The following is a 13,266-nucleotide window of genomic DNA, read 5'->3' on the forward strand; positions in this document are numbered from 1 at the left end:
GTTCATTTGCTCATGATATCCGTTTGTGTGTTTGCATATGTGTGTGTGTGTGTGTGTGTGTGTGTATGGGTGTGTAAGCTGGTGTGTGTGTGTGTGTGTGTGTGTGTGTGTGCGTGTATGTATGCTGGTCTGTGTTTGTTTGCATGCTGGTGTGTGTGTGTGTCTGTGTGTGTGTGTGTGTGTGTGTGTCTGTGTGTGTGTGTGTGTGTGTGTGTGTGTGTGTGTGTGTGTGTGTGTGTGCGTGCGTGCGTGCCTGTGTGAACGCGCGTGTATCTTTGCATCTGCATGTAAATGCCCGTCTGCCCCTCATTATACACTACAGGACTACAGGACTACAGGACTACACTACAGGACTACACTACAGGACTACAGGACTACACTACAGGACTACAGGACTACACTACAGGACTACAGGACTACACTACAGGACTACACTACAGGACTACACTACAGGACTACAGGACTACACTACAGGACTACAGGACTACACTACAGGACTACACTACAGGACTACACTACAGGACTACAGGACTACAGGACTACACTACAGGACTACACTACAGGACTACAGGACTACACTACAGGACTACACTACAGGACTACAGGACTACACTACAGGACTACACTACAGGACTACACTACAGGACTACAGGACTACACTACAGGACTACACTACAGGACTACAGGACTACACTACAGGACTACACTACAGGACTACAGGACTACACTACAGGACTACACTACAGGACTACACTACAGGACTACACTACAGGACTACAGGACTACACTACAGGACTACACTACAGGACTACAGGACTACACTACAGGACTACAGGACTACACTACAGGACTACACTACAGGACTACAGGACTACACTACAGGACTACAGGACTACAGGACTACACTACAGGACTACAGGACTACACTACAGGACTACACTACAGGACTACACTACAGGACTACAGGACTACACTACAGGACTACACTACAGGACTACAGGACTACACTACAGGACTACACTACAGGACTACAGGACTACACTACAGGACTACAGGACTACACTACAGGACTACACTACAGGACTACAGGACTACACTACAGGACTACACTACAGGACTACACTACAGGACTACAGGACTACACTACAGGACTACACTACAGGACTACACTACAGGACTACACTACAGGACTACAGGACTACAGGACTACACTACAGGACTACAGGACTACAGGACTACACTACAGGACTACACTACAGGACTACACTACAGGACTACAGGACTACACTACAGGACTACACTACAGGACTACAGCACTACAGGACTACACTACAGGACTACACTACAGGACTACAGGACTACAGGACTACAGGACTACACTACAGGACTACACTACAGGACTACACTACAGGACTACACTACAGGACTACAGCACTACAGGACTACACTACAGGACTACAGGACTACAGGACTACAGGACTACACTACAGGACTACAGGACTACACTACAGGACTACAGGGCTACACTACAGGACTACACTACAGGACTACACTACAGGACTACACTACAGGACTACAGGGCTGTGGGGCTGTGGGGCTGTGGGGCTGTGGGGCCCGGGGCTGTGGGGCTGTGGGGCTGTGGGGCTGTGGGGCCCGGGGCTGTGGGGCTGTGGGGCCCGGGGCCCGCGGGGCCCGGAGGTCTGGATCAGTGCGTGTGAACGGCCTGGATGGTGTTGTGTCATAACCCTGTGTGTAGGGCGCCTCCCCTCCCTCCGGGGCGCCGTGAGGCCGTGCCAAATGAGGAGGAGGACCTGGCATTGTCAGGCCAGCAACGCCACGGGGTCGGGGGTCACGACTGGCACCGTAAAGTCGGCTGGCCGGCTCGGCGGCGCTGCTGGTCGGCCTCATTAGAACGCTCAGCGCTAAGGCCGATGCGAGCCAGGTTCTTTGATTAGGAGGAAAAAAATCTGAATTACGTTTGCTTGAGATTCCGAACCGCCGAGACAAAGACGGCCTATTCAGTTTAGAGTTTAGGAGTTTGTTGAATCTTGTTTTTGTTGGTGTTAGTCCTGTCTATATTATGTATGAATTGTTATTGATGTACTTTTAACTTTGACTTTAGTTATTTTTGTCGCAGGTATGCCAGATAACCTGGTAGATTATCATTTCAAAAAATATATATATATATTATATATTACACTTTTGACTGATATTATTAGGATTATAATTATTATGACTATCTCATAAATAGGAAAACAAAGGAAAATAATCAGCCATGTTTGCCTGGCAATAAATCCTCCGTTTTAAAAGATATTTGTGTCAAATGAGAGAGACAAGGCCCTCTCTCCTGGCGTCACTGAAACATCCGTGGTTACCGAACTCATTTCACACAATCACAGATTCAGACAAAGAGCATTCAGCGAACGAAGCCTTTCACAAACCAAAGCAACGCAGTAGGCCTACTTAACAACATTTTGAATCAATCCGTTGTTCAGTAGGAAGTGTGTGGACAAAGTAAAACAAGTGAGTGAATCGCCATACTCAAAGCAAAATTCACCGCATCCTAAATGCTCTTCTGCAGACTCGGTACACTAAGTCATTTAAACAAAGTTTACTTTGGTAACGGATGATTTACTGAAGCCAGAGGAGACGGCTTCGGGGGTTTGATTACCAAGACAAGTATTGCCCATTAAAACAGAAAAATGCTCCAAGCGCACGATAAATAAACGGTCCATTCCTGGCTGGATCTCTGCAGGTAACCTGCGGCGGGAGAGGGTGAGGTCCTACCTGCGCTCTGAGAGGTCTCCGGTCCGACCACAGGCATCATTTACACTCCTCTGTCGCGACCGCTGTCGTCCCAGTCCCGCCCTCCGCGTGTCGTCTTCTCCTCGAGGGACCGGTCGAAGGCTGAGCTCGAACCCAGCGCCGAGCCCCGTCCCTTATATACCGGCCCCACGTCGTCCATGACAACTCCTACTTTTTGCGCTCCATGCCCAGAGGGATGGGATGAAGCGATCCAACGCAGACAGTCATGTAGTATAGCTGCCCCCCCCCGCCCTCAGGAGTTGAAGGGGACCCACGTCTCTCATGGGGGGGCCCCGGGCCCCCCCCCTCCCCCCCTCCCCCGCCCCCGCCCCCGCCCCGCCCCGCACGCGCTAATCAGCGTTCAGACAGCGGCGATCCCCGCGCCCTTGATGGGGGCGCGAGAAACCGCTCAGCCTTGCAGACCGTGAAACGCGCTATGTCATTTCTGACATGTTGATCACTTCTTCAATTATCCCCGTCGCCTTTTAATCAACGCCGCCCCGTTCACAACGAGACAGACTCGAGATGGAGAAAACACGGAATGAAAAGAGCGGTCGGCATTCGCGGAGGAGAAGAGAGGAACAACTTAGGCTAATTGGGAAGATGTGTGTCCTTTTAATAAGCGGCCTCCCGTGGCTACGCTGTCTCCCCGGAACAATGTGGGCTCACAGCTGAGTCTGGGCCGGCCGGGATCCGTCCCCCGCGACAGCGCACCGGCCCAGCGGAGACTATGGGGACAATTAAACGCATCAAGGCTCCGTGCGTGAGAGCTCTGAAGTACGGCTCCGTCATAGGTCGAGTCGAGGAGGGACCTGTTGGTGTCTTCCCATTCCTCTCTTTCTTGCTTTGTGTCGGGTGTGTGTGCGTGTGTGTGTGTGTGTGTGTGTGTGTGTGTGTGTGTGTGTGTGTGTGTGTGTGTGTGTGTGTGTGTGATGTTTGTTTGTTTGTTGTATATCTATCACTGTTTGGATAGGGTCTACCATCTTGTCTGGCTCCATATGGAGACGTCTCTGTGTGTGTGTGTGTGTGTGTGTGTGTGTGTGTGTGTGTGTGTGTGTGTGTGTGTGTGTGTGTGTGTGTGTGTTTGTGTTAACAATAAGGGAGATTTGTAAGAAGTACAGGCCTACCACATGCATATAGTCTGTTGCATGTGGTAGCATATATAGCATATATATATATATATATATATATATATATATATATATATATATATATATATATATATAGTCTGGATAAATAGGGTCTACCAGCTAGTCTGGCTCCATGGAGTCAGGCTGTATGTGTGTGTGTGTGTGTGTGTGTGTGTGTGTGTGTGTGTGTGTGTGTGTGTGTGTGTGTGTGTGTGTGTGTGTATGTGTATGTGCGTGTGCGTGTGTGTGTATGTGCGTGTGTGTGTTTGTGTTAAGAACAAGGGAGATGTGTAAGAAGTATTGGCCTGTCTCGCTCGTGTGTGTGTGTGCCCCTCTATCCTTGTGTGTGTGTGTGTGTGTGTGTGTGTGTGTGTGTGTGTGTGTGTGTGTGTGTGTGTGTGTGTGTGTGTGTGTGTGTGTGTGTGTGTGTGTGCGTGCGTGCGTGCGTGTGTGTGTGTGTGTGTGTGTGTGTGTGTGAGACCGCGCTAATGACGGGGGCGTGCGTCTCGTCCAGGAGAGGACGGGGGGTTGGGGGGGGGGGAGCGGTGGGTCAAAGGAGCCGTCGCGCGGCCTGACAGCTCGGGGTGTTGGCGTGATTGATTTTAACCGGTTGGGACGGCGCGAGGGAGAGCGAGAGAGCAGCGAGGGAGAGCGGGACGTTCCGCCCAAAGGGAATGGCGGTGAAAGACGAGGGTGAGCCAGGGTCAGCAAGGGAATCTATGGGAACTATGAAGACGTATGTTTAAAAAGCGGGGACATAAATGAGAGTCTGAGGCGTTCCCCGCGGGATAATACAATGTTACGTAATACCGTCATGTATTAGTGTTTGAGGTAGGCCTACATGGCGAAGTGCTGTCCACCTCACCTCTTCGCTCTGAGATGTTCCTCCAACGCCACAAACTGCCGTCAACGTTCTTAGGATAAACTGACAAACAAAAGGAGAGGAAGAGGTCCCCCTGGTGGCGATTGTTGGAATATCACTGTGTGTGTGTGTGTGTGTGTGTGTGTGTGTGTGTGTGTGTGTGTGTGTGAGAGAGAGAGGCGGGGACGGAGAGAGAGAGAGAGTTAGAGAGAAAGAGAGCTAGAGAGAGAGAGAGAGAGAGAGAGAGAGAGAGAGAGAGAGAGAGAGAGAGAGCGATAGAGAGAGTATGTTGTTTGTGTGTTAGGTCATGAGTACTTCAATAGCAAAAGCCACAACAAAACTATTTTATGTTCATTAAAATACTATCATGTTTGGGAATTGCTAATTGACTTCTCATAGGTCAACCTTCTGGTATACTCTGTAGCTTACCTTACTTCAACTCATTGCCTCACATGAATCGCATGTATGTAAGCTATGTAAAAAGCACCGTTGGTCAGACAACAATAGTTTTGTTATGAAAACACTTTGGTACTTTATTGGGTTAATTGGTAAGAAAACTACAATAATGGAGGCGCTTCCATTGTGAAATAGAATCCGTGGTGAACGCAAGCGCATGTCTTCTGTCTTGATCATATAATTGGCGCAGACTGATTGGTCCTCTCTGATAACCCAACAGCCTATCATGCAATACTATTAACCCGCCAAACGACCTGACAGTCCAATGTCCAGTCCCCTCTAAAACAACACGTGTTGCGTCTCAAAGCAAACCACATACTTTTACACTTGGACTTGGGTACTTTCTATTAAGTGGTTACGAACCCGGATTCAACCTTGATGATACAATCCAAACATTCACTCTTGAGCCAGGTGCAGATCGATCAGATGAGTTTTTGGTTTTCCCAGACGGAATAAATGTGGTGTTTCTGCTGTCCTGATGTCAGTGAGGGAGCTCTGTCCATCATGATCCCTGCTGAGCTGCAAGGACGCAGTTCACCTTATTTCCAGCAGGCGTCGCAAACGTACAGCTTAAATACGACTAATAAGGAAATCAATAGCAGACTAAAATAGTACTAATTTGAAGCAATTGCACTTGGACCAAGATAATACATATTAATATGAAGTATTTTTTTTTTTATAGAATATTTTAATTGAGATAATACTTCTCGTGATGTACATTAACCTCACGGCCTCCCCATAACAACCCTTTTCCATACTGTCCCAGATCACTTTCTCCTTGCTCACCTACTGTCACTGCGCGGTGGTGGACCCCTTTGTCAGGGGCCGGTCGGGGCACTAGGGGGCTGGGGGCCGCCTCCGCTACAGACACCAGAACCTCCAGTCACTCCAAAGCGTCACAGAGGATCTTCTGCTGAGGGCTCTCCGATGCCAGGTAGGGACTGAGGCTTCTCTTCGTTGCGTCTCTTTCTTTCTTTACTGTGATTCCTTTCGTCGTTCGTTCTGTCTTTCTTTCCTACTTTGTTTCTTTCTTTCTTTCTTTCTTTCTCTCTCTTTCTGTCTTTCTTTCCTTCTCTTTTTTCTCCATCTTGTACCTCTTTCTTACATTCTTTATGCTTGCTATTTTCTAACAGTTTGTGTTCGTTTCTTAACCTCTGTAAACCCCCCCCCCCCCCCCCCCGCCGTCCTCCCCCAGCACCCCCCACCATGAGGCTGAGCTGCCGGCTCCCCCTCCTCCGCGCCGACCCCTGTGTGGACGTGTCCGGGGTCACCGTGGCCCTGTGCGCCCTCGCCCTCATCCTGGTGGTCCTGGTGGTCCTCGGGGGCCGGAGGGGGGCTGCTGCTGCTGCTGCTCCTCCTCGCCACCGGCGGCGGCGGGCCCCCCGGGCCCCTCCGCCTCCGGGGCCCACGCCCTGGCCCCTGGTGGGCAACCTGCTGCAGATGGGGAGCCAGACCCACCTGTCCCTCACGCGGCTCCGGCTGCAGTACGGAGACGTGTTCCAGGTGAGCCTCGTGGCTCCGTGGGGGGTAGATCCAGACCGGGCTCCCCCAGAGCACGGGAACCAAACGCCTCTCAGGCCGGGGGGGCCCTTTGGCTGACGGCGACACGGCGGAGAATGCTGTTGGCGCTCATCCCATAAGATGGTGTTGCTTAATAAACCGGGCCAATGACAATGTGTAGTGCCATGTTTAAAAGTGTCAAGATTAGGCTTAGCATTGTTTACGTCATTATAAAGTGCATCATTACACAAAGAAAAGTTTGGGATCAGATCGTTTCAGAGGACAGTGACTCTGCGGACCCCCGTAGGGGTCGCGCCCCCCCCCCCCCCCCCGGCTGCAGACCCGGTGTTAACGCTCCCTGGTCTCCTGCTGCAGGTGCGTCTGGGCGCCCTGACGGTGGTGGTGCTCAGCGGCCACGCCACCATCCGCCAGGCCCTGGTGCGGCAGGGCCGGGCCTTCGCCGGCCGGCCCGACCTCTTCACCTTCTCGGCGGTGGCCGACGGGACCAGCATGACCTTCAGCGAGGCGTACGGCCCCGCCTGGACGCTGCACAAGAAGCTCTGCAAGCACGCCCTGCGGACGCTGTCCCGCGCCGCGCCCCGGGGGCCCGACGCCTCCTGCCTCCTGGAGGAGCACGTGTGCGCCGAGGCGGGCGGCCTGGTGGACGCCATGCGGGAGCGGGCCGCCGCCGCCGCCGCCGCCGCCGGCGCGTCGGGCCCCGGGGGCCCCCCGGCCCTGGACCCGGCGCGGCCCCTGGTCACCTCCGTGGCCAACGTGGTGTGCGCGCTGTGCTTCGGGAAGCGCTACGACCACGAGGACGAGGAGTTCCTCAGCGTGGTGGCCATCAACAACGAGGTGCTGCGCATCTTCGCCGCCGGGAACCTGGCGGACTTCTTCCCGGTGCTGCGGTACTTCCCGAGCCCGGCGCTGCGGAGGATGGTGCAGCACATCCGCAGGATGAACGGCTTCATGGAGAAGAACATCCAGGAGCACATGGCCACCTTCGATAAGGTACGAGGAGGGGATGGAGACCCTTACACTGGACCCACAGTGTACCAGCAGACTTCAAACTAGAATAGACGTAATAATGATGCAAATACAAATAGTATAAGTAACTGTGAAGGACGTGTATCCTTCACAGTGAATATGTATTGATATGGAACAATTCGTTTTGTTGAAGTGATCTCTATTTATAAAAAAAAGACGCTACTTTCTTCTAATGCCCACTCATTTGCTGACAACTTTTAATTAATCAGTGTCCAAACATGCATTTTTTGCTGTGTGGTCAAAGCCAAAGAAGGACCTTTGTTCCCGCGCGGAGAGGCTCAAATGTTTGCACGCACGCTAATTTGAAATTAGCAGTCAAGTGGAAGACACGCGTAACTTAGCGGGCATTGCTGCTGCTTGCAGGAGACTGGACTAAACTGTAGAATTAAACAATAGTCAGTACCTTTTTTTTTGTTCAGTGGAAAGCACCTGAGTTTGGACTTTTGTGACGATAAGCTCCAATATTAGTATCACCCATTGCACTGTACGTACAAAAGTACGAAGAGGTACAAAAGAAGTAACAAAAACTATGTTTAAAATAAAATGTGTAAACAGCACTTCTGTTTGAGGGCATGTGTTGACCTGTGTTGACCTGTGTTGACCTGTGTTGACCTGTGTTGACCTGTGTTGACCTGTCTGTGCGCTCATGATTTCTGCCTGTGATTCCAGAACTCGATCCGCGACATCACCGACGCGCTGATCGCCCAGTGTGAGGAGCGGGGAGAGGAACAGGCTGGCTCCATGCTCTCCGACTCCCAGATCATCCACACCGTCATAGACATCTTCGGAGCAGGTCCGTGACCTCGGCGATGCTCAAGGAGAGTTGTGTGAATGTGGATGATCATTGCTCTCATCTATCTCTGTATTGTTCTTTTCTTTGTAAGGATTTGACACCATCATAGCTGGTCTACAGTGGAGTCTCCTGTACCTCATCAAGTTTCCAGACACCCAGGCCCGTATACACCAGGAGATAGGTTATACACCTTGACTCTACAGTGACACAAATCTTTGCTTCTTTTACACGCCGCCTAATGAATAATGCATCATTTATGGTTGTCATAGGTAATACTGAACATTAAGAGTGCAATAGTTTCTGGTCAGGATGTTTAACAAGAAAAAGATCTGGAGAATTGGAAACACCATATATGTACTCTTTGACACACAGACGCGCATGCAAACTCACACACACACACACACACACACACACACACACACACACACACACACACACACACACACACACACACACACACACACACACACACATCTTTTTGTAAACAGCAATAACACATTTCACCTTTTTCAGTGCACACACTGTGCTTGCATAGATGCACACCTAGGATGCCGTCTGTGGCTGGCACGACTTCTTCTGGAACGTTCTTCTGCACCGGGGGGGCTCTTTGTTATCAAGCACATTTCACACAGAGCGGGCGAGAGAGAGAGCAAGGAAGAGAGCGGCGGTACGAGGAGGCAGGATGAGGCAGAATGAGAGCGGAGTGTGAAAGAGGTGAAGAAAGAGAGAGCTGTTCTGGGCCCACACAAAGGCGGTGACACGCAATCCCCGATACACACACACATGGTTTAACATCCTCCAATCACGTGGCCAGCGCTCTCAGAAGTGTGCATCAGGAGTGGCGTCACATCAATGCATCCCTGAATGGTGATTTGGTTTGCTGAAAAATCACTTTGTGCTAAAAAAAAAAAGAAGGCATTGTGAACCTTGGTGAGCTCACAGTCACAGGGCTCTGGGTTCATGAGGGTTCACAATGCCTCTCCTCTCTCTCTGTCACGGTCGCTGTTTCACAGACAAGAGCCCAAATCAAAGCTGTAGGCATGAGGAATAATTATTCCTGAAATGTAATAAAGCAAATGAACTAACTCAGTGATTACTTATAGAATTTGATTAAAAAGTCTTCTTGGTGGTACAACGACAGAGTCTTCCGAAAATCGATCATTATGGGGTTACGGTGTTTGAGATGTTGAGGCTGATTTTAGAAAAGTGTGACGAGACTGAGATGGCTGTAGCGAGACTCTCTGACGACCCCGCGTGGCCCTCCGTGTCTCTCTCAGATGAACACATCGGTTCTGCCAGAGCTCCCAGGTTTGCAGACAAGCCTCAGATGCCCTTCACCGAAGCCTTCCTGTACGAAGTGTTCCGTCACGCCTCTTACGTGCCCCTCACCATCCCTCACTGGTGAGCCCCCCCCCCCCGGCGTCACACATCTGACCGCATGGAGGTCCGTCCATAAGGCGGGGCTGCTAATGGAAATGGGATTCAAACGGATTCATTCTGTCTTGTACTGTATGTTGTTTTGCAGCACGACAACAAACATCACTCTGAACGGATACTTCATCCCCAAAGACACGTGTGTCTTCATCAACCAGCACCAGGTCAACCACGATAAGTACGTAACGGCGTATCGTTCAGTACGTAACGGAGTATCGTTCAGTACGTAACGGAGTATCGTTCAACCCCCTCGTTTTGACGGAGCGTTCCATCGCTCCAACGCTCTCCACACGTCCTTTCTGTCCCGCTCTCTCCAGAGATCTCTGGGGCGACCCAGACCTGTTTCGGCCCGACCGTTTTCTGGACCAATCGGGACGCCTGGACAAGGCGCTGACGGAGAAGGTCCTCATCTTCGGCATGGGGAAGAGGCGTTGCCTTGGAGACGGGTTCGCCCGGCTGGAGATGTTCGTGTTCCTCACCACGCTTCTCAGCGCCCTGCGGCTCCAGAAGGTGCCGGGCCAGGACCTGGACCTCACCGCCGAGTTCGGTCTGACCATGAAGCCGCGCCCATACCTCATCAGCATCTCCTCAAGGTTCTAGAGCTCTAGGAAGACCAGTCAGGTTGCGTGTCTTTTAGGACGGCCCCCCCTGCGGCTACAGTACGTCACAGCTCCTGGCCTTGCTTAGACGTTAGCCGTAAGTATGATAGTATAGATATATATATAGATATAGATATATATAGATATACAACAGTGATACCTCTCCACGAGATATACGGCGGCTGACAGAATCAGGGACATTTAACCTGTGCTAAAACAGATGCTAAATATAATTTGCAATATATTTATATTTTCACATTTTTTGTCAAACACTTGTGTGGTGTACAGTAGCCTGTCATTGCCGTTCAGAATAAAGGAGGTTTTATTTGCTTGTTTGTATGTGGTCATTTCATATTTATATATTTATTTTTTGTTTATTTATATATAAAAGCACTAGCATAGTTCACTGAAGCCTAAAAATATGTTGATATTTTTAGGCTTTATATATTTATATATATATATATATATATGTGTGTGTGTGTGTGTGTGATAATATATGTATAATCGGAGGATCACCGTACAGGTACGTGGTTTGTGTGTGACTGCGATTATGAGCGTTTGTGTGTGTGTGTGTGTGTGTGTGTGCGTGCGTGTGTGCGTGTGTGTGTGTGGTCTTACCCAAGCCGCGGAGGACACCCACCACCACCGCCCCTAACCGGCCCCTCGGCCGTGAGGGGCCGGCCGGGCTGCGCGGACGCTTTGTCCCGCGGTTAGCGCTGCTCCATGAAGCTCATAGTACGGTTTAAACCACGGGGGTTATTAAAGAATAACAAATCACCGGGGCCGTGCGCTGGGTCGCCTGTGATGTGGGCCAGCCAATGAAACGCTGCACGCAAAGCTAGGAGTCACCGCGCTAATTTGGCTTAATGAGCGCGGCGGTATAGTGCGGTATAATATCAGCCAGGTCCGCAGGAAGCAGAGAGGAGGACCGGTCACCGACCAACGCAAACGGGGCGCTGCCGTCAACAGTTGGCGTGTGGAATACGGTGAAGGATGAAGAAGACCCGGGGGGATAGGATTGAACCAACTACCCTTTTTGTTAAATGGATTTGGTTTTGAATGACACACAATTTGAGTGTACAGCAGCTTATAATGCCATGACCATAGCAATCAGACCTGGCCCCACACACACTCACTCACACACACACACACACACACACACACACACACACACACACACACACACACACACACACACACACACACACACACACACACACACACACATACACACACACACACACACACACACACACGTCCCCATGCCAGCCATTGTCCAGCTCCAGCACCCACCAGCAGGCCGGTGGTTGCGTGTTTGACAGTGAGTGTACAAGATGTACAGAGCTGTTTCCATCCCACACACCATTGTGCTCCCAAAGAGACTTCGTCTAATTCAACGGGCGCCAATAGAAGTATCATCCACCAGACCGACTGACCTTGTAATCACTCAGCCTGGCCTACAGGGGGCCCCACGTCGAGGGGGGATTCCAGGACTCGGACCGAGAGGCCTCCATTGACGTTCAACACGCGATGCCCTTAATTGCCCGCTCTCGGTTCCTCCCGGTGGGTGACCCAAAACGACCCTCTAACAAACACTTGTGTACGGTCTGTTCTGTTCCGGGGTGACCTCCCCAAGCAGCCAGCCGTCAGGTTAACATTAGCAGAGTTAACACAGCACTAGGTGCGGTTATTTCAGAGATAGACAAAATAACAACCATTATTACACGGCTCTTCTCAGTGCTGTGGAACGCTCCGCTCACTTGCATGGGCCTTCCCGACTTCCGGTGGTGAATTATTTTTCGATAATTGACCGTTGCTAAGCGTATAACGACCGCTGTCAAGGAAAGTGGATTTTTTCCACGTCTTTCGTATCCCTCCGCAAGTAGTCCGGTAACTCATCAACCACAGCGGATTCGGTTGCTAAGCGACGTCGACGTCTTTGGCGGACTGTTTCTCTGCTGATCAACACTACGGATGCTGGTAACAAATAAATGAAAAATGAATTAATGAACTGTAAAAAGACACACCGTGTGAAGTTATTTTTTCGTTTTGGCAAGTAGCCGTGTAATAAGCGGGATAATGTATAGAACGTCGCCGGTCATTATCTAAAATAAGCCCCTTCAGGGGGCTTGTTTTCCGATAATGACCGGCGTTCTATACATCATCCCTTACTCAAACGAGAAGAAGAATATGCGTTTTCTCGCCACAGACTCTTCCGACTGGATTGTGACGCTGATTGGCTGAAGGAGGGTGTCTGTCAAGGTGAGTTCTCCCGCCCCCTTGTGTCTACGTGGGCGGCTGAAGCTCCAGACTGACTCACGAGGCGAAACAGAGTGTGTGGTCAGGGGCTCAGGGTGGTGTCCGGGCTAGAGAGACCAAGCACCAAGCTAAAACTTTATTAACAGTGTAGTGTATACCGTTTGTGTAGTTGAAGTACTATGATGAAGTGTTCATATGGGCTAAGAAGTCCATTATGGAGCATTCATAGGTATGGTTACAGTCAGTAGTACAGTACAGTCAGATCAACTTCCATGAATAAATAATGAAAATACAAATAAACACATTCAGAATCAAAGGTTAAACCCAATTATATAGACGAACGGTCGCAGAACAACAGAATGTAAATTGCTTTGGAAGAGT

General features: G+C 50.5%; 2 protein-coding genes across 2 annotated transcripts in view; one reads left to right on the forward strand and one right to left on the reverse strand.

Annotated features, from left to right (window-relative positions):
* LOC311343518 (aldehyde dehydrogenase 1A1-like) overlaps positions 1 to 2,824 on the reverse strand; it is a gene marked incomplete at both ends in the record, with an annotated part of 11,804 nt that extends 8,980 nt beyond the window's left edge. The window contains one exon of the mRNA XM_084468377.1: positions 2,788 to 2,824. Coding sequence (XP_084324503.1) covers positions 2,788 to 2,824 — 37 coding nt within the window. The remainder of the gene's footprint in view (positions 1 to 2,787) is intronic.
* A 3,635-nt stretch (positions 2,825 to 6,459) lies between these two features.
* Positions 6,460 to 10,627, forward strand: cyp1d1 (cytochrome P450, family 1, subfamily D, polypeptide 1; the record flags this gene model as incomplete). The annotated part of the gene is made up of 7 exons (XM_084468878.1): positions 6,460 to 6,756; positions 7,129 to 7,764; positions 8,470 to 8,593; positions 8,685 to 8,774; positions 9,871 to 9,994; positions 10,119 to 10,205; positions 10,345 to 10,627. 7 exons carry the CDS (start codon positions 6,460 to 6,462, stop codon positions 10,625 to 10,627), a joined length of 1,641 nt encoding a protein of 546 aa, XP_084325004.1.
* Positions 10,628 to 13,266: the final 2,639 nt, after the last annotated feature.

This window comes from Micromesistius poutassou (assembly GCF_964030765.1).
Source record: "Micromesistius poutassou genome assembly, chromosome: 5".
In the NCBI taxonomy this organism is placed as follows: Eukaryota; Metazoa; Chordata; class Actinopteri; order Gadiformes; family Gadidae; genus Micromesistius; species Micromesistius poutassou.